We start from the raw sequence: 21,877 nt of genomic DNA on the forward strand, positions 1-21,877 counted from the left end.
AGGCTGGCTGGGGCCGAGAGAGCTGAAATTGGGACCTATCCGAAAGGCTGAGCAATGGAAAGCTCTAGGCTGCGCACAGGCTTAGGGCTGCGCTCGGTTTTGAGGCCTCCATCTGACCGTCCGGAAAATGGTCCGGACGCTCTCCAGCCTCGCCTCGCCGGCGCAGGGCTGCCGTGAGCATCCGCCAAGAGGAAACGCTCGGCCCACAGGACGCGAGGGGAATCGGCGTTAAACTTTGCAGGGCCGACGGGCCAGCGACCAGAGGAGGAGGCTGGCACCCCGGGCGCGGCCGGCCCCTCGCGCTCGCTGCCCGCCCGCCCCCTCCCTTCCTCCCCGCGCTGGCTCGGCACCGACTCGGCCCCAGCCCCCTCCCTCCTCCCGCTCGCGCCTCGCTCGTTCGCTCGCTCGCTCGCCGGCTCCTCCTCACTCGCCCGCCCGCGCCCGGCGCAGCTCGGCCAGAGCGTTCGCGAGGTGAACGCGCGTCCGCCCGGGGGGCTCCGGCGGCTGCCCCCGGCCCGCGGCCCCCTCCCCGGCTCCCGCCTTCCCTACCTCGCTCGCTGCCTCTCTCCTTCCCCGGCTCCCGCGCCGTCCGCCCGCCCCGCAGCCCGCGGCTCCGCGACCCCCGCAGCCAAGATGCCCGCGGCCCGGCCGCCCGCCGCGGGACTCGGCGGGATCGCGCTGCTCCTCGCTCTGCTCCTGGGAAGCCCCGCGGCCGCTCGGGCAGAAGGTAAGCGCCCAGAGGGGCGGGGCGGGGGAAGGGGCAAAGTTGCCGCGAGTGCGGGGCGGCTGGGGGTCCTAGCCGACCCAGACGACTCGCTCCACGTCTGCCGGGATGTGGAGCGGGGGCGGCTGCCCAAATTTGGGACTAGGAACCGCGTCCCCTTGGCCCGGGCTGCTGGGAGTGTGGAGGCAGGGATGTGTCTGAAGGACTCGGGCGCTTTCCTGCCTCGGCCGCGGGCTCCCTTTCTGCCTTCCCGGCTGTGCGGCTGACTCCCCTGTGCAGCCCCAGAGAATCTCCTTGGAGCGGGGTCGCCTCCAGACCCCAGATTCCCGGAGCTCTCTGCAGCCGCACCCGGGGCCGGGTGCCAGGTAATTCTCTCCCTTTCGGGGAGAGGACGAGAAGCGGGGGCAGCTGACCCGCCGTGCAAGTGAGGACTAGACTCGAACAGTGCGTCTGGGGGCCGTCGGAGTGCCGCGTCCTCCTACGCTAGGACCCCTTGCTTCCTTTTGGTTCAGGCTGCCCCGAGGGACCGGGTGCCTGGACCGATCCCATCCAAGTGTCTGGAAGCCGAACTGGGGTGTGGCTTTCGCCTGGAGGCCGGTGGAGTGTGCTCCGGGTTCTCAGAACTTAGCGGGGGGGGAGAGGAGATCTTAGGTCACAGGCGGGAACCTGAGCGGACTCCCCCCTTTTTTCTCCCTTCAACAGCCCGGTGTCTCTTAACACCACTCTGAATTGGGGGCGGCGCGGGGGGTTGCTAGTTTCACCCAGCACGTGCTAGCCGGTTGGGAAGAAGGCGGGGGGGGGGGTCCTTCTTCCCAGACCTGGAGCCGCACCCTCTCCTCCACCCCGCTGAGGTACCCCAGGGAAAATTGTGGCGGGTGGTTAGGTGGGTGGGGCTTTGAGATGGAAAGGGGAGTATGGCGCCGAACTCATCCAAAACTAACCCCGAGAGCTTCGAGGGTTTGATCAGGCCACTAGGAGACCCAAGAGTTGTGGGAAGCGTTCGTAGACCTCGCCTTTTGAAAGGTCCAACTCCTGTTCCCGGTAACTCGCCCCTCACGTGGGAAAAAGCAGGCAGTGCAGGGTCTCCCCAGGCTGAAGACAATCCGGAGGGCGCACACTCTGTCCATCTGGGGCCCCGTGTTTGGCTTGGACCGTCCTGACCCCGAGCTAGGGGACAGGCGGTGTCCCTTCTCCCTGGGGAATTCTGGACCCCTGGCGCGCGCACCTGCTTTCAGCACCGAAGGCCGCGGACAGCTCTCCGCTCGCGGGCACTGGCCCTGGGTCTCCTTCTCTTCAACTCTTCCCCACGGCCTGGAGTGCCCTCCTCAGCATAAATCAGGCATTTTATCCCCCACCCCTTTCTCTTTAAATGTGGAGCCCAGAGTACAGAGCAAAGGAAATAATTCATCACCTTTTGTTTAACAAAGCATATCGTTAAAGAACCCCTCTTTTATGAGGCAGTAATATTCACAATTTACACCAGGTCTGGACAATTTCTCTGGGAAAGATGGGAGAAGAGAATCGGTTTAAATAAATCGTTTCCACCACAGCATGCCCTTTCTTAATTAGCTGTCTTTTCCAACAATGGCTTGGTGGCCTTGAACAGAGTCCAGATCTCCCTCCCTCACTCCCCTTTTGAATCTGAAAGCTACCCAGTGGCTTGCTGGCTTTTCTAAAGTGATTCTACCTCTGAGGACAGCACTCTCCAATATACCACCCTCCAGGAAAAATGTCTTAATGGCACATATTGAATTGTCATCCAAGACAAGGATTTCATATCCTGCTTCCTCCCCTGGCTTCAAACACAAAATGTGTGTGTGTGTTTTAATTTTTAAGACATTTTACATTATTTTTTCCAACTGCTCGGCTCTGTAGCTAGCCAGCATATATTTTTAATTAACTTCAGGTCATTGCCACATTAAAGTCAACCGGTGTACTACTTCAGAAGGTTCATTAATAACGGTGTGGTTCTGACTCCAAGACTGTGAGTCATAAGGAGGGAGTAAGGGTAGCCTATGAGCATTTGGAAACAATTGACCTTCCACAGTATATTCTGTTTTTAACGTGGAGCCCAACTTCCACTAATGTCAGATGGAGACCCATTCGTCTCATTCCGTGTTGGAAGCCGGTCCTTCTGTTTGTGGTGCAGTGAGGAGATTTGTAAATACAGTACTTGAAAGAGACTTGTTGCTAAATGCTTATGTAGGTCATGTGATTCTCTGGGCCATTTTGCTGTAAGGCATGAATAAGTATAAAGTATAACTTGTTTTTGAAGAGGCTTCTTATTGTCTAAGATATGCACATGGGGTATAGCTGTAACTGTGTGCTAAGACTGCAGAGCCTGAGTGTAATTTCTTTTCTTTTTCCTTGAATTAATAAAGTAAATTCAATATTGCTTAATAAGACTCAAATTTGCGGCTTCCTCCAGTCTCTAATGTACACTGTTGTTAGATTCACTTAAAGACTATTTTCATTGGTGGATCGGCGTTTTTTTTTTTTTTTTTTTGGTCTGTGGCCGCCCCTGCTTGGGCCACCTTATCAAAGCCTGAGGGATCCTTGCGTTCGCATGTCTCAGCTGGACATTAGGAAAATAATGTTATATTCCTTTCCTTCCTCTTCCCAGGCAAAAGAATGTTTCCTGATCAGAACGGTTTGTTTTCTAGTTTTGCTCACAAGTTCATTCCTGCTATTCAAAAAGCGATTCAAAAGGGCTCAATTTACTGGTCCTCACATTTGGTCCACATTCTGCAACATGCCATTGGCACAGACCTCCACTAGGGGCGCTCAAAGCTACGGTTGGTGATTGAGGGCAGAAGAGGTGAATTCTGACCTTTGGAACCACCAGGTGTGTGCGATGCCAGAGGTCAGTGGAATGGAGCTCTGTTTCTAAGAGAAAAATTACTTGATGGTGCTTGATATATGCAGTGAAAAAGAGGAAGGAAAGGTGAAAGGAGGGAGGGGGGATGCTCCAAGGAAGGCATCATTAGAATACAGAGTCCAACTGCCCTTTTTTTTAATACCAGTTTGTGGTTTCCTTCATGGAGCCAAATTGCAAAACACCAAAGAGGCCATGGCAAGGCTGTTCTGAGGAGTTTGACTCAGCTGGCCACTGGGATTAGATTTATAGGGTTCCAGAAAAGAAGTATGTGATTTTGGAGCGACCTGGGTCAGGCCCAGCTGCATTGTTTATGAATGTGTGACCTTTGTCAGGTCGATCTTCTCTGGGCCACCATTTCACTACCTGTGGCAGGGGGATGGAGGTGGGGTGGGGATTAATGGTCCCAGCCTGGAAGGATGGTTGCAGTGATTACATAACACTTATACCTGTAAAGCACCTGGCATGTAATAGATGCTCAAGTAATGTTTTCTCCCTTTTCTTCCCTACTTTCCAAAGAGCAAATTGCCCCTCCCAGTAGGCACCTGGAAAGCAGATCCTTGAAGTTGGTGTTGGAAATGTTGGAATAAATATCTGGATAATTTAGGCCCAAGTAGAAGGGTTGGAGGTAGGGTAACGAGTGGCCCAGGTGAGAAATTTTTGTGACCTGGTGCAGACTCCCTTTCTTTTCAGACTCTCATACTCTATCTCTTTGAACCTCAATATTACCACCAGAAAGCAGAGTTCATTGTACCAGAGATACAGGATAGCAGGATAGTGGTTGGAAAGAAGACCTAAGAAGAGAGTCTTCTGAAAAAAACAGTTATCCATTCATTCATTTAACATTTACTAAACACTTCCTAGGCATGCAGCGGGCCCTGTATTGGGTGCTGGAGACACAGAATAATATGATGAGGTCCTTATCCCGGTAATGGCAGCCTAGCAAGAAAGACCTGCAGGTAAATCACCAGTGTCCACACCATGGGATACGTGTTGGGAGGGGGTGATTTTAATCAGAGTGCAGGGATCTCACAGGTGGGTGTGTTTAATTCTGGCCAGAGGTAGTCAGTGAAGGCTTCCCTGAGTTGATAGCATCTGAGCTGGCCCTAAAGGGATGTGACAGGTACCAGCAGCCATGGGAGATTTCTTCGTTGGGGCAGTGATGATCCTGAAGAAGGCTTTACTTTCGGAACACATCATACACCTGTGGAATTGGGGAAACAGGAGCGAGTGGGCAGGGAAAGGAGGCAGTCACGCACGCGCACACGTGAGAAGGATAGAAGGATCCTGGGATCTGCCCACCCTTTTGGCGTTCCCCTGGATTGCATGGGCCGCTGAGGAGGTGAGAGCTGGAACAAAGGCCTGTGAGCCGCGGTGTTCACTGTTATCCACTAGAGGTTGTGATGACACCGATGGAATCCTCTCCGAAGACAGCCGAGCCCAGATGCTGAGTATAGACAGCAGTGCACAGCCCTGGGTAAACACTGCTTTACAGGATTTGCATATTTGTATAATCCTCTGGTTACTGTAGTTCCTCTGAAACCCTTTGGTGGTGGTGGAGGGTGGGGCGTGGGAAGAGAGCAGGGCTGCTTTCAGGGGAGGGTAAAAGGGTGATGCACTGGGCTGAGGTCAGTGGACCCATGTGACGTAATTTACTAGACCATGGCTGGGACCGTGTCAGTGATGAAAACAGTATTTATTGAGTGTTGATTTCATTCCAAGCCTCGTGATGAGTGGTTTATATAGATTTGGTCAGAGCATCCTCACAACAGCCCCATGAGGTAGATGCTGTTATTTTCCTAATTTTATGGTCGGGGAAATCGAGGCACAGAGAGGTTAAGCAACGCATTGAAAGTCACAAAGCCAAGAAGTGGTTTCAGTCTGGCATCAAACCCAGGCCTGAACCAGAATCCTTTAGAACCATGCCCCACTACTGCCTCTTACTTGCAGCGTTCTCCAAGCTCATGTGCAGATTCTGCAGACCCCTAGGTGGGGGGGGGGAGCCAATAAATACTTGTCAAGTGTGTGTTGGATGTGTCTCCTGTGCCTACACAGTTCCTGGCACATTGTAAGCACTCAAGTGAAACTGGTCAAATTGAAGTGAGTCGTAAAGTGAAGTAGGCTACAATTAAAGTGTAGGCAATTAATTCATAATAATTATATCTAATGAGTACTTGATATATATTCAGCCCTTACATGGGTTATTTTAATCTCCACCATTTCTGTCCATTGTGTGGATGAGGAAACCATGGCTTAGAGGGGCTGTTATCTGTTCAGAAAGCTCACAGTTGTTAGCCAGAAGGTTGCAGAGGTAGGATTTGAATCCAGGTAGCCTAGCTGCTTCGTTTGTGAGCTTGACTGCTGGGCATAGCGCCTTCCAAGCTGGGTCCTGCTGTGTTTCCAAATGAAATGTGTACAAAGCATGCTTTCACCGTTAGTATGCAGCTAGGCGGGGTGGGTCCAAACCCCAGCTCACCCAACTCCAAAGACTGACAGGACAGAAACCAAAATCAACTAGGATTTTCCTGAGAGCTCTTAATAGCTCTCAAAAAAACAAAAAGGCATAGGGGTTATTCTTCCCAGGCAGGGAAAGGAGACTTCATGAAAGAAGGTGGGAGATACAGCTGGTTCATTGGTTGGTTTTGAAGCTGTGGCTGTTTGTAATTTCTCATGTTCCCAGGCCACTCAACCATTCATGGAGAACTCACAGTGTAGCTTGGTTTCTGTAAGCCCCTGTGTTCAGGACCTAAGCTCAACCATCTCCTAGCCACGAGCCTCAATTTTGCCATCTGTAAAATGGATCACAGTAACCACTACCCCATACACAAAGCTGTCCTCACAGGGCTGGGATGAGACACAGGAGTCAGGATGCTTTATGCTTGCCAGGAGTTCAAGCTTCAGGGAGGTGGGTGCTGGCACAGAAAGCTGAAGACCCCAAACACCCGCCATGTGTTTCTTCCTGGGCCTGTTATGAGAGAATTACAAACTATAACATGCTCTTTGCCATTGAGCGTGGGCTACTCTGTGCCTCAGGACTGTCCATGTGCTTACTCTGTATTCACTCATCTGATCCTCACCCAACCCTATCAGATGATGTCACTAACTACATGTTACTGATGAGGAAGCTGAGTCTTAGAAACATACAGGTGTCATGGCAATGAAGGACGGAGTTGCTTAAGGTGTCATGGGCAAGCAATGATGGAGTCAGGATTCAAACCCAAGACTGGTTGACTCCAAAGCCCAGGTTTGTTCTAGATGCTAGAGTATGAGCATATAGGTATCACATAGCAATGGCTAAATAAAGAGCTGATGCAAATCCAGAAATCAAGGCGGTTTGACTGGCCTCCAGGAGGGGAGATGTTGTCTCACCCAGTGGCAGATGCCAGGTATCTCACAGCAGATCACAAAGAGGAGAAAGAGTTCACACCCACCCTGATGGCTTCTGGGTGAAGCATCCCTCTTGTCTTACTCATGCTGTTCCTTCATCCTGGACTGTCATCCTAGGAGGTTGAAGGAGTTCAGAGAGGACCAGATTAAATTCCCAGATAGCTGATTTAGCATCATGATTTTGAGCTATTTGCTTTAGCGTTCTGTACCTATTCTGGCCTGATATATAAAATGCGAGGGTTGTGTCTCCCTTGAAAGACTGTCAAGAATGTATGTAGGTATGTGTAGCCCATAGCAAGCACTCAATAAAAAGTTGCCATTATTGCTAGTATTGTTCACCTGGTGAACTTCTATTCATCCTTCAAAGCCTAGTCCCTAATTGTCTTTTTCTATAAGACCTTCCCTTGCCTCTCTCCTCCTTACACCAGTTATGAATGATCTTCTGTCTCCCCGCTCAACGCGTTCTATTCCCCTATTATGCGTAACTCACGCACTGATGAGTTACCCGTTTACATGCCTCCCTCCCACTAGACAATGAACTTTCCAAACACCTCAGCTGACTCATACGCATCCATAGCTCTCTTAGCCTGTATCTAACCCAGTGTAAGTGCATTTACTCTGTTAAATGACCTTTCATCTTAATCTTAGCGGTGAGGTGGTAGAGTCCTGAGATCGGAGTTTCATTCCCGACTCCTCCTACATCTGTGTGGTCTTAGGCAGCGGGTATGAGCCTTGGTTCCTCATCTGAAAAATGAGACTAATAATAGTGTCCTACCTCATAGGATTGCCATGAGGAAAATCAATGAGATAATAGATGTGAACTCACTGAAGAATTCTACAAATAGGAAAAGGAGAAAGGAAAATTAGAAGATGAGGGAGGAGAGAAATTTTGTAAAGAGAAAAAACCCACCTTTGTGCAGACACATGGCCACAAGATGGACCGTTCACTGAGTGCTTGCTGAGGGCATCTTTCTTTCCAAGGGGAATATTGGTTGCAATTATTTACCCTGTAGCTTAGCTCATTTAATATTAGGAACTTTCTGGATACCACACTGGTTGTTGTAGACTCTGCTTTCTCTTGGCTCCCTGGCAGCTGCAAAAACAACAAATGCCCAGCTGAAAACTGGGAAAGAATAGCAAAATGAATGGAAACCCAGGCTCTAGAGTCAGAACAACCTGAGTGTAACTCTGTTGCTTTTCATTAGATGTGTGACCTTGGACAAGCTGCTTTGTCACTCTGAGCCAGCATTGGGCCTCATTTGGGGGTAATGGTCTATTCTCTGCCCACTTCCCAGGGATCATGGGATGGAGGAGGGCTTGGTATAGAGATGCTCTGCAAAAAAAATAAACAAGCTACCCTTCCTGGGGTCTGTAATATTCATCAGATCATAGCAGTTCTTCAGGCTCCCCACCTGCCTCAACCCTCCCCCTGATATTTTCATTTTATTGAGGAAAGAGACCCAAAGATGAGAAGGGACTCACTTACTCAAAATCCCACTGCAAGTGAGTGGCAGAGCCAGGACTGGAACCTCTGACTGTGTCTTCTCTCTCCCACTCTAAAGTGACTCCCCCTCCTTAAGAGCCATAGTATCCCAGCTGTCCTCAAGCGTATGTTCTGAGACCCAAGGAGACGTGGCAATGAAAGCCTTAAGGGCATCTGTCTCCATTAAACCAGTGGCATCCCTTACCCACATTGGATATTTACATTACGTGGCCACGGCGGAGTGGCTGCATAAAAGGAGCTTCAGCAGAAGCTGAAATCAAGCTCTAGCTCCCTCCTCTGCTGACTTGGCACCTGAATCTTCGAGGCATCAGTGGACCAGCTTGCACCTGGGAATGGTGCCATCCAACCAGATGGCTCAAGTCAAGCAAGCAAGAGTAAGCCAAGGAGGCTCAGAGAGGTGCAGGTCCCAGGCCAGGTGCACCTCCTGGGCTTCCTTGCCCTCACCATGGGTTGTAGAGAGTGGCTGATTGAGAAACCCAGCGAGGGGCGTGGGGTGTAGAGAGCCAGGGAGGGGTCACAGGAGGCATAGATGATGTGGTCAGGGCCGGCTTTGGGCAAGTAGGACACCAGGGATGATCCAGGGGCTGGAGGTGAGGGCAAGGTGGGGGGATACAGTCTAATACATGGGGTCTGGAGCTTGGGACAAGTCGTAGAAGGAAGAAGGGTGGGTTTGATCCATTGGGTGACAGTTTCCTCGTCTGGTCTCACCCATTCCCAGCTTGGGGGTAGGCACGTGCCAAAGCTTAGCTCATAAATCAGTGAGTTCAGGATGCTGAAACGAAACATTGACCCAAGATCAAGAGCCCCACTGGGCAAGGCAGTGTAGTGCATTAAAGAGCACAGACTCTAGAATCAGAGATATCCATTCCAGCCTGTGTGATCTTAGACAAGTTACTTCTCTCTGAGATGATGGTGATGATTTGTTGCTGCAGCTGTTGTCGCTCTGAGCTGATTCTCAAATTCCCAAATCCGTGCTGGCTCCCAAGGGAGGAACCACGATTTCTTTGGGCTGTACAGAACAAAGACTTGCTCAGGATAGCTCGAGAAGAAGAAGGCTTGCTCAAAGGATACCTCAGATATTGGACCAAGGCTGTTCCAGGGCCTGGCTCCTCTCTGCATTTCTCTTTCACAGCATCTGCTTCTCGCTGTGCATCTGTTGCCTCTGACTCCCTCTCCACTGCCTGTGCCCCCTCCTGCTCACTCACTGTGCATCTCCCTCATCACCTCCACTGACACGCGGGCCATTGTGGCTTCACAGTGGTGCCATCCGAGCAGATGGCTCGAGTCAAGCAAGCAAGAATAAGCCAGGGAAGCTCAGAGAGGTGCAGGTCCCAGGGCGGGTGCCCGTCCTGGGTTTCCTTGCTCTCACCATGGGTTTCCTTGCTCTCACCATGGGTTTCCTTGCTCTCACCATGGGTTGTAGAGAGTGGCTGATTGAGAAACCCAGCGAGGGGCGTGGGGTGTAGAGAGCCGTGGCGGGGGGGTTGCAGGAGGCATAGATGATGTGGTCAGGGCCGGCTTTGGGCAAGTAGGACACCAGGGATGATCCAGGGGCTGGAGGTGAGGGCAAGGTGGGCGGGTACAGTGGCTCATACCCACCCTTCTTCCAGCTCAAACTCTGTAGGTGTGCCGCCTTCTGTGGAAAGCACTAGTCACATGTGGCTATTTAATTTTAGATTTGAATTCATTAAATCAAATTAGAATTTGAGTGCCTCAGTCCCACTAGCCACATTTCAAGTACTCAGCAGCCCTGTGTGGCCAGCGGCTGCCATATTGGACAGCATGGAGAAAGAAGGTTTCCGTCTTGACAGAAAGCTCTACTGGATGGTACTGCTCTAGACCATGGCAGTCCAGACAGACCTCCTAACACTCAGCCTCTTCACGTTTCCTGGTTCAGGTTCCTAAGAGGAATATGGCTTGTCCTGCTCAGGCGGAAGGTTGGCTCTTTGTGTTTGATCCAATCATGTGCGGCTGGGGTGATAAGCATGCATGGGGCATGACATGGGGCCGTTCAGGTCTATACTTTGGGTTGAGTAATCACCGCTAATGACATTTCACACACTTGCTCCGCTGCCCTCGATAGTTGCTTCCTCAACCCTTCTAACTGCGAGGATGTGGCCCTGGAACTCATTTTCCATTACATCCATATTCATCAAGCTGTGGCCTCACTGATAAACACATCTGAGGGAGCTGGAAAGAATCACAGTGTGTTGTAAGTGTCTGTTGATTGGGTTGACTCTTATTATCTCTCTATGCTCAGCCGTTTTGTTGAGTGGATGAGTGAGAGGAGGGAAGGAAGGAAAGGAGGAAGGGAGGGAGAAAGGAAGGAAGAGAGAAAGGAGAGAAAGAAAGGCATTCTTTGGCCATGAATGGCTCAAATTTGGGGGGCATAGGAAAAAGCATATGTAGGAAGTGTACAATCTTTACATCCTTTGGGTAAACTTAGGAAAAAGCAATTTAGGGCGGAAGTGGATGAGCGGGGTCCTCTTAAACTGATGTATTTAGGCATTTCAAGGTGATCCATCATCTCTGAAAATCAAGCTAGGGTAGAAAGTGAAGAGAAACTTCAAGATAGGGTCCCAGGAGCCCTCCCCATCCTTGTGAAAGGTTCTTCCGGAATGACAGCAATGTCTTTAGAAGCAATGATGGAGGCCAGTGGGAAAACAGGATGTGCTTTTTCAAACATGTTGTTCTGTGGGTGGTTTTAGTAACACGGCTATTATATAAGGTTGTGATTTCTCCAAAGCTTTAACATTATGGAAATGGGGAGGAGGTGTTTAAAAGAACGTACTCAGAGTGAACTTTCTGAGAATGGTGAACTCAGCCCTGGGTTAGGACTGAGACAGGCCTGAATGTGGATCCCAGCTCTGCCATTTATGTGCTGTGTGATGCTGGAGGAAGTCCTCTCATCAGCCCAGCTCCTTGGTTTCCATTTGCAAAACGAGAATAGAATACTTCCTCAGCCTCCCTCCACAGGGTAGCTTGTGAGAATGCAATGCGTATGGTCACTTCCCTGCACAACTGCAGGAGGCGCTATTCATACTGTAGTGTATGTGAAAGGCTCCCCTGAAGTTAAGCAGTGCACAACCTATGCAACTGTACGTGGCAGCCCTGAATGTGGAAGGGCACCACTAAACTATAAAGCGATTTGCACCGGGAGAGGGCCAGTGCTTCTCCCACTTCTCATTCCCTAAAGCCTGCTGATCAGGCCTGCACCTCTGTGCCCCTCTTTAGAGCAGGTTTATTGAGTTGTAAGGCTAACTGGGGGCCAACCACCTTGGAAATGAATGCAAAATATGTAGAATCAGGCCTCATTTTCCAGGGCTTTGGAAGGGAAATTTGCCTAATTTATGGCATAAATAAAAAATGATGTGCTGGGGCTAATTTGCATACTGTTACTTGCATTGGCATTAGAAACAACATTTTCTTGTGGTTGTTTTTAAAGGAAGCCTCAGACCTCTCTTGTTAATTCAGTTGTGTAAGTTTAGGCAAGTTATTTAACCTCTCTAGGTCTCAGTTTCCTCAGCTGTGAAGTGAGCATGACAGATGGACCCATATCATAGGCTTGTAGTGAGGAGCCATGAGTTAATCCTATAAAACTTGTAGGACAGTGGTTGGTACCCATAGTAGGAGCTCAATAAGCATAGGAACATATATAATGTAACATATATCATCATCACCCTCCTCATTAATTAAACATGTATCTAGACCTACCGTTGATGTCACAGAAAAGTCAGAAGGATGCATTATCAGCGTGTACCCACGTGGAGTGATTTCGAGTTCAGGACCTAGACTTGTGCTAGGACATAGCAGGTGTCTGGTTATGGGATGCACGATCAGTGGATTATCATCATCATTAATCACTTCCCCACAGATGCAAGCATTGGAAAGCCTTTCTCCCCTTCAGGACAATGAGGTCCTCCAAAGCAGGGAATAGATCACATTTCTTTCTCAGTCCCCACCTCTCAACAGTCCATCTCCAGAAAACAGAAGCTCAATAAATGTACAGTGGTTGGTTGAATGACTGCTGAAGTGTAATCATTCTTAATTAGTGCTCAGGAAATGCTTAATATCAGCATGCCTGCTAAGGCATGATTGTCTTCTTCCCAGACTAAGAACTCCTCAAGCCTGTGTCACCAACATCTGGCTCAGAGCATGGCACGTCGTGCAGTCAGCAGGTGCTCATTGGGTGTAGGGCAGTGGCCGAGAGCTCAGAGTTCAGGGGCACAGAGACCAGAGTCTGAAACCCAGCTTCATCACTTACTAGCTGCATAACCTTGGCAGGTTGTTTGTGCCTTGTGCAAAAAGCATGGGCAGGGAAAATAACTGTACCTTTTTCATCTATTTGAAATAAAGGAAGAATTGTTCATCAAGAGCTAGCACGGTGCCTGACACAAATTAGGTACTCGATATAGATACAGCTATGAATAAATGAATGAATGACCTTTCCCAAGAGTCTCGATAGAGGAAGAGGGACTTGGTGTATAAATTACCTTACCAGTGGGGACAGAATTCACAATTGCATGAACCCCACAGGTAAAACAGTCTGTGGGAATTCACAGAGGTGTATTGACTTTACAGCACCCAAATCTAAACTATGCTTCCCGATTTAAGGTATTTTATTATCTTATTTAATAAAATTGAGGTTCTAAGCAGAATGCAGGAGTCTGGATGGGTGAAGCCATCACTCCCTGGCCAGTTTTTTATGAGCAAGTTTCATCTCACATCAGCCACAAAAGCCCAGACAAGGAGCAACTTGGGTGTGGCCGGGTCCTCTGTGAGGACCCTTGCCGTGGGGGGAGCGGGGGGGGGGGGGCTTCCAGAGGGCAAAGTCTGGGTCTTATCTATTTGTCTCTCCACTATGCCCCTGCCCTGTTTCCAAAGAAAGTAGGCCTCTGGAAAGGCTGAGAAGGAAACAAGCTCCTGTAATGCCCTAGAATCCCTGCTATGGCTTCATTTGTAGGATTTTGCTTAATTATTAGCAGAACTTCAAAGGTGACTGTTAACAGCCATTTAGTTATAGATTAGGAAGCTGACTGAGGCTCAGATGGCTAAATGGTGGTGGATTAGGATTCATTGATTCGTTCATTCAAGACCACTTTCTCATCCTTCAAGACCTTCTACTCTGTATCAGGTACTTGGCATGGGCTAGAGATAGATGAATAAAACATATCCTTGTCCTGAAAGAACTTAACAGCTAACCATTCTCTTTTGTTTTGTTTTGAGTTAATTTATTTTATTATTTATTTTTGGCTGCGTTGGGTCTTTGTTGTTGTGTGCGGGCTTTCTCTTGCTGCAGAGCACGGGCTCTAGGCACCCGGGCTTCCGGAGTTGTGGCTCACGGGCTCTGGAGCACAGGCTCAGTAGTTGTGGTGCACAGGCTTAGTTGCTCTGCGGCATGTGGGATGTTCCCGGACCAGGGCTCGAGCCCGTGTCCCCTGCATTGGCAGACGGATTCTTAACCACTGCGCCACCAGGGAAGTCCCAACAGCTAATCATTCTTCAAACTCAAGTATGAGTCAAAAATGCAAGTTTTTTCTTCTCTCCTCTATCCTCTCTCGTGTTGCCCTGATGATTTCCAGGCAAGCGGGCAGCTCTCTCCAAGGGATCAGGGCTGGGAACCGCCAATTCCCAGAGCACTGCCTGCGGTCCTGGCTAATATCTACACAAAGCAAACTGGCTTGGTCTCACCCACCCTCATTTCTAGAAGAAAAAAAAATTAGTAGATGCTCTTTCATGGGCCACATAAGTGTGCCACTTGAAGAAAACCTTCAAGAACCATTCCGGACTTCATAGACACAGACAAGAGAGCTCCATCAGGGCCTGCTGAGAGCAATGTCACTGATTTCACTTATGGCAACTATGTTGGTGCTGCATTCTCTTAGGCATGTGGGAAAATACACCCTGAATTGCAGAGAATTATATAGATGTGCCTGAGTGTGTGTATATATGTAAATTATGTACCCACTATGTCCATAAAGCATAAACTTGGACAATCAGTTAATGAGGTTTGGCCACAAACAAATTACCTCTTTCAGGTCCTGGAGTAGTTTTATTCTAAGTAGTAATAAAAATAGTCATTTACTTGTGTGCATGTGGCAGAGGGTACCCCTTATTGTATTAGATGGTCACAAACAACTTTGAGAGGCTAGTGATAGTGAAGCTGAGTCCTGGGCTTCCCTGGTGGCACAGTGGTTAAGAATCCGCCTGCCAATGCAGTGGACACAGGTTCGAGCCCTGGTCCGGGAAGATCCCACATGCCGTGGAGCAATTAAGCCCGTGCGCCACAACTACTGAGTCTGTGCTCTAGAGCCCGTGAACCACAACTACTGAGCCCGTGTGCCACAACTACTGAAGCCCGTGCTCCTAGAGCCCGTGCTCCACAACAAGAGGAGACACCTCAGTGAGAAGCCTGCGCACCTCAACAAAGAGTAGCCCCCGCTCGCCGCAACTAGAGAAAGCCCGCGCACAGCAACAAAGACCCAACGCAGCCAAAAATAAATAAATAAAATAAATAAATTTATAAAAAAAAGAAAGTGAGTCCTATTTTTCAGATGAGGAATGGTTTCTTGGCTTCGCTTTTTCTGACATTGACATTTTGGAAGAGGACTGGCCCATTGTTTTGTAGAATGACCCTCAATTTGGGCATATACACTCTTTTTTTTTTTTTTTTGGCAGCGCCACGCGGCATGCGGGATCTCAGCTCCCTGATCAGGGATCGAAGCCGCGCCCCCTGCAGTGGAAGCGCGGAGTCTTAACCACTGGACCACTGGACCACCAGGAAAGTCCCAGCATACACACTTTGAATTCTTACAACCTGGTACCATGCTCCCCATATTGGTCCGTCACTTGCTTTTCTATTTCTTGGGCCTCTTTTCTGTGACTGGAACAAGGCCCAGAATTAACCCAAGTCAGGCTGTCTTCGCTGGTTCCCTCCCCAGTCTCCGATACCGTGTACCCACTTCTGGGGTCCTTTCCCCAATGCGTCCCCTCCCCCTCCCTCTCCCTGTGCTGGCCCCAAGGCCCCAGGCTGGCACCCCTGCTGTAGTAATAAGCCTGTACTAGTCTCAGTTTTTATTTAGGCATCTGTCTTTCCCAGGAGGGTGCTGGAAATTCACTGATTCCACCACAAACAGCAAATATTTAATGAGTGTCTACTGTGTAGGCTCTGCTCCAGGCCCTGGAACAAAAACCAGTGCCAGCCCTCAAAGAACTTACTCTCAGTGATTTTTCATTTATTCACTGATTCAGCACATTCATTCATTCATTCATTGATCCATCAAATATCCATCAAATATCCATCCATGTGCTGGGTGGGCTGCATCCCCCGCAGCCATCACTCGTTATTTGCATAATGGGGTAAAAGTGATGGCCCAGCCCTGCAACAGGAGAGAAAGGGTTCAGCTTGTCAGTGTGTGATAATAAACAAGATAAAGAGTTTCCAAAGAACTTCAGATATTCTCCCGGGGCGCTGTATACATGAAGAGGTTAAAAAGAGAGCTGGGGGCCCTGAGAGTAGTTATAACCTCTGCAGAGTATGAGCTGAGTATGTGAGGGCAACCCTCACACTACCCACGGGGGCTTAGCCAGAGCCAGGCACCTTGGTTTAACCTAACTCCTTGGCATGGACTAGCAGAAAGACCACCCAACCAGGGGTCAGACATCTGCATTCTGGAGCTGTGTGTGTGTGGAGATGTGCTGTGTGACCTTGGGCCCATCGCTGTCCCTCTCTGGGCCTCAGTTTCTCCATCTTAAATTTAGCGGCCTGGGCTGAATCAGTAGTTTTCAAAGTGGACTTAAGAGGGAGTTAAAATCCCTTGGGGAGAATTTAAAGACACGAATACTTGGGCTACACCCCTGCCTACTGCCTCGGAAGCTCTACCCACTGTACCTGGAGATTTCTGATGCATCGATAAAGTGTGCCTGGATTATTTGACCCCTAAACCATGACCTTTTATGATTCCTTTGTTCATGATAATTATGCTTACCATTTATATGCCAGACACACGCTATGCCCTTTACTCCCATTTAAGCCCCCATCATGGTCCAGCGGGTTAGAGACTATTATGCCCATTTGACCGCAGTCACCACTGGGGCTTGGAGAGGGTCAGGGATTTGCTCAAGGTCGCACAGCTCTAGAAAGACCCAGAGCTGGGATTTCTATTTGAGTCTGAGGGACTTTAAAAGAATCCGCTGCCTCTCTGTGGTGTATGGGTGCGGTGGGAGTCTACTCTGTGTTCCCTCCCCAGGGGCAGTCCTGGTCTCCCAGCTCTTCTCTTCCTGGAAATCTAGTTAATTCCCTTAATGAGCCAAATAAATGTGCCCCGTGAAGCATGGGATCGATCACACCCAGCCTCCTGTGCACCAGCCCAGGTTTGCCGTGCACAGGGCCCGCCTCCCTGACTTGAATTATCCCTGCCATCAGCCCTCTCCCCCACTTTTGCTCTTGCAGGGGCCAGGCTGAGCCAGGGGTGTGTTAGCAGCCAGGATCCAGCTCTGCCCTTGGCCAGGGTAAGTTGCCAGAGTTTGGGGCATTCGGAGAACTAACAGAAAGCCGTTGTGGTCAGAGTGTTGAGAACTGAGAAGAAAGTGGGCATGATGACATTAAGAGGTGGTGGAGCCAGATCCCGTAGGGCAGGGAGGGCTGCCGGAGAGGCACTGGGAGTTTGTTCTCTTGTGCTTAGAAGCCATTGGGAGCCGGAGAGTGGCCTGATCTGGTTTGGAAAGCTGTTGATGAAGTGGAGGAGGGTTATTTAGGAAGCCCTTGCAGGTAGGACTTGAAGGAATTTATCCCACCCCCTCACGCCCCCACCACGAGACAGGCCCACCTGTTCCCTGCCTCTCACGTAAGGTCTGGAACCATCTGAATTCCATTCAGCCCAGCCCACCCCTCCTGGCACAGTCTCTCCAAGCACAATGGAAGCGAGGCTGATGCTCTGAGTCTGCTCAAAAGTCCACGGGTTCCCAGCCCTTGACCCTTCAGCAGTGTTTCAAACCTCCAACCAACCCACACACTTGCCTCCTCAAACCTGGTCAGGTGCTTTGAAAGGCTTTCTTTGTCCTCCCTGCAGTGGCTAGAACACAGAAAAAGCAACAGAGAGCAGAGGAAAAGAATATAAATTTGGACAAATGATGATTAAATGCCCCCGCCTCCCCTCCTCCCAGTCCCTGATCAGACTGTCCAAAAAAGATCTTATATGTATTATCACTGGCTCTCGGTTTCATGGAGGCCTGACATTGCAGGGTAAATTAAATGACATAATATAGCTTAACTATAAAAATGTGCTTGGGGCAGAATTTAGACATACCAGGGCTTTTCCAGCAAAAGACATTTTTATAAATGCACGAGCACCTGAACAAATTTGGAGGCTCTGTCATTTTGATTTAAAGCCAGGGAACTGGGGCTGATCCCTAAAGAGGAGAAACAATTATTCAGGTGAGAAAAGATTTTAAAATCCTGGTTCTTGTCACTTATCCGCCTTGGACTCAAAAGCGTCATGTAGAGAAGAGGGTTGACTCGTGTGAGAGCTGGGGCCCTTTCGTGCCTGCATCACCCATAAATCCTGTATGACTTCCACATGCTGTCTCTTCTGGGGAGCCATCTCCACCCCTTGAAGCTGGGTTAGGAACATCTCACTGGAGCACTGACACTCACTTTGTTTCAGTTAGCTATTGCTGCATAACAAACCACCCCCCAAGCTTAGTGGCTGAAAGTAGCAACCATCTATTATCTCAAATGATTCAGTGGCTTAACAGGGCTCAGCTTGGAGATTCTTCTGGTCCATGTACTGTTGGACAGAGCCATGGTCATCAGGCAGCTTGACTGGTCTGGAAGGTCTAAGGGGCTCATCTATATGTTGGGCAACTTGAGCTTCTTATCACCAGAGCACCTTAGTTTTTCCCTCACGTGGCCTCTCCATGTGGCTTGGGCTTCTCCCAGCATGGCAGCTGGATTCTAAGCAGGAGTGTTCCAAGAGCAAAGGCAAAAGCTAAAGATCTTGCAAGGGCTGGCTTTAGAAGTTGCACATTGCTTTCTGTTGGTCAAAACAAGTCACAAGGCCAACTCAGGTTCAAGGGGAGGGGAAACAAACCTCATTCTTGATGGCAGAGTCTTGGCCACCATCTTTAATCTACCTCTCGTACTCATTCATGATATAGAATTTATTGTGCAATTACTATGTGCTTGGGAACTGCTATGCTAGGTACTCACCTCCCTATACTCAGTTTATGTCTGTATCTCCTCATGCCAAGGGACCCTTGTTAAGTTCATTTCAGGTACAAAGGAGGTGCTATTGGTTCAGGTTCGATAGAGGCCACAATTCTGGGTGTTCACTTCAAGTGTGGTCACTCTTAATCCAGGAGGTTATCGTGAAATATTGCAGGAACCTAAGGACTAATATTCTATTCTTTTATAGTAGCAGCAGCAATAATAAAAGCAGTAGTCATAATGATGATTAATTGTACCAAGTATTAACAATAGTATAATTCCTACTGCTCTAGAAGTAATAACTGTACCTTACACTTAAGCAGCATTTGGCCACTTAAAAGGCATTTTTATTTCTGTTATCTTACTGCTCTATCCAGCAACCTTGAGGAAAACCCCAGGAGGACTCCTGTTATAACCCGTAGTTTACATATGAGGAAACTGAGCCTGAGAAGGGATGAAAAACTTACCATTGGCCAGTCATAATGGATATAATTTATCAGTGACCTGCTATATGCGGGGCACTTCATACCAACCATTGAAGTTCCTTCTTGTAGCAATGGTGTGCGGTAGATACTATTACTGCCATCGTTCTGCAGATGAGGAAACTGAGGCTCAGAGAGGCAAACTCCTTTACCTGTCAGTTTCATGGCTGGGATTTGCTTCTAGATCAGTCTAACTCATGAGTCAATGACTCCACAGTGCTACACTGAGTGCCTCCCAGATTGCCATTTTCTAGATTACTTTAAGCTGAGAAGATAGATGGCATTCATGTAAAAATAGTGTGCAAAATCAGAGTGAGGGATTCTTCTATGGATAACTTCCGCCAGCTTTAGCGCCCACCCTTTGCAACGCTTTTTACTGTAAGCTTTCGTTTTTCACTCGTTCTTAGTTCTTAGCAGCTTCCACTTAGCTGAGGCTACCAGGAAGTAAAGTTCCAGAAAAGTGAGTTGTCATATGTATGAAATTACTTGAGGTCATTCAGTCCAATTCACCCAGGATTAAGTCACTTTGAAGTTATAAACTAAGCACTTAATGGGAGCAAACATATATTTTTTTCAGCATCTATGATAAAACCCATCAACTGGTATTTTCGGAAGACAGAGTATACACCAAATATTAAAGGCAGGATGTTGCAAGATTAGGCATGCTGTCTTGAAATCAGGCCACCTGGGTTCAAGTTGCATCTCTGACACTTAGCAGCTCTACAATCTCAGGCAAGTTATTGAATGTCTCTATGCCTCAGTTTCCTCATCTTTAAAAGAGATTTATAAGAGTACCTATTTCACAGGGTGGTAGAGAGGATTAAGTAGGCTAATATATGTGTATACCATATAGTCAGGCTTGGTTTATGTGCTCACCTTTGAACCAATCACTGGAGCTGGAGTGATGTAGGACCTGATTGGCCAGGCCTGAGCTACCCCAACACATGGATTAAGAGGGAGGAATGGAGGCCTCCCAAAGGAAAATCAAAATGCTGTCACCAAGAGAAAAGTCACAGACAAGTCCAGTATGTTAGGAGACCAAGAGCTTCTTTTTTTTCCTACCATGTTTCAACTGATACCTGAAGGACTCAGGAAGATACAGAGTATGTGCTAAAAATAAGATGGCATGAGCATGAATTAAGCAGATGTGTTTCTCCTGAGCAGAGTCTATCTACAAAGTAGTTTGGACCCAGACACAACACTGCCATTCACCATTCTGCCTTTTTCAGGAGACAACAGGGAAAGTGTGCAGGAAGGATTGTGGGGCTTGGCAAGACAGAGACCTGTCAGTTTAGCAGCAAGTTGCCATCAGTTGTGAAACACTATCCTATACATATGTAGGGTGCCTGAGAAATAGGCGTGTGCCAGGTCTCTCCAAGAGGCAAACATTTAAATAACAACCTCCTGCTTGATTAGAATAAAGGAAATGTGCCGTCAGCTGAGTCTCTTCCTTTCTCTGACCCTCAGTTTTTTCATCTGTAGAATGAGCAGGTTGTACTAGGTGATCTCTCGGGACCCTTCCAGTACTTGTGCTTGAGGAACTGTGACTAAATTTAAGTGGCTTTAATAACAGCTTGAAAGTGAGGAATCAGGGCACATTCACTAACTCACTGAGAGATATTGGGTAACTAACTTCATCCATCCATCTGTCCGTCCATCCACCTGTCCTACCAACCATCCACCCGTCCATCCATCCATCCATCCATCCTTGTCCACCCATTCATCAATCCATCGATTTATCTGTCCATCTATCCACCTATCTGTTCATCTGTCCTTATATACAGCTGTCCATTCATCCAACCATCTTTTCATCCATTCACCTGTTGATGAATCCATCCATTCATCTGTCTTTCCATCCATGCATCCATTCATTTGTCTTTTCATCTATCAGCTTGTCCATTCATCAGCTCATCCTATGGAAGGCCATTTTAAGACCTTGGTTTGCCCTAAGAAGTCTTATTTTGGACCCCCAAACTCACATCGCATCATACAAATTAAATGCATTTTTTATTATTTATTTTAATTAATTAATTTATTTATTTATTTTTGGCTGCGTTGGGTCTTCATTGCTGCACATGGGCCCTCTCTAGCTGTGGCGAGTGGGGGCCACTCCTCGTTGCGGTGCATGGGCCTCTCACTGTAGTGGACTCTCATTGTGGAGCACGGGCTCTAGGCACGTGGGCTTCAGCAGCCGTGGCACACGGGCTCAGCAGTTGTGGCTCACGGGCTCTAGAGCGCAGGCTCAGCAGCTGTGGCGCACGGGCTTAGTTGCTCTGTGGCATGTGGGATCTTCCCTGACCAGGGCTCGAACCTGTGTCCCTGAATTGGCAGGTGGATTCTTAACCACTGCGCTGCCAGGGAGGCCCTTAAATGCATTTTTATTATAACATTTTAAAGGAAATATAAAGTTATACTTTTGGAATTATTTTGTTACCACAGTAACTCTTTCAATTTATGTTTATCTGTAATTTCTTGAAAAAATCATCACACATACATTTCTTATGAAATGAGACTTTAACCCATCAGCTCTTTTCAAATATAATGAAACTTTGTGAACACTAAATTTAAAAAATACTACGATTGACATAATGGTATGGTTATGGAGCCATTTAAGTTGAGCCTTTATTAATTTTGCTTGTGCAGTTTTATTATTTTGGAGCCAATATATTGTTTTTAGCTCCCAGATGTTTTCATGGGC

At 48.4% G+C, this 21,877-nt stretch overlaps 1 protein-coding gene across 4 annotated transcripts in view; it reads left to right on the plus strand.

The window, feature by feature from the left end:
- Nucleotides 1–436: 436 nt before the first annotated feature.
- SEZ6L (seizure related 6 homolog like) overlaps nucleotides 437–21,877 on the plus strand; it is a 201,680-nt gene continuing 180,239 nt past the window's right edge. For all 4 annotated transcript variants that reach the window (XM_082416272.1, XM_082416273.1, XM_082416274.1 and 1 more), the window contains exon 1: nucleotides 437–727. In XM_082416272.1, coding sequence (XP_082272398.1) covers nucleotides 634–727 — 94 coding nt within the window. In that variant the 5' untranslated portion in view covers nucleotides 437–633. The remainder of the gene's footprint in view (nucleotides 728–21,877) is intronic.

The sequence above is a fragment of the Balaenoptera physalus genome (assembly GCF_965194825.1).
Source record: "Balaenoptera physalus genome assembly, chromosome: 12".
Lineage (NCBI taxonomy): Eukaryota > Metazoa > Chordata > Mammalia > Artiodactyla > Balaenopteridae > Balaenoptera > Balaenoptera physalus.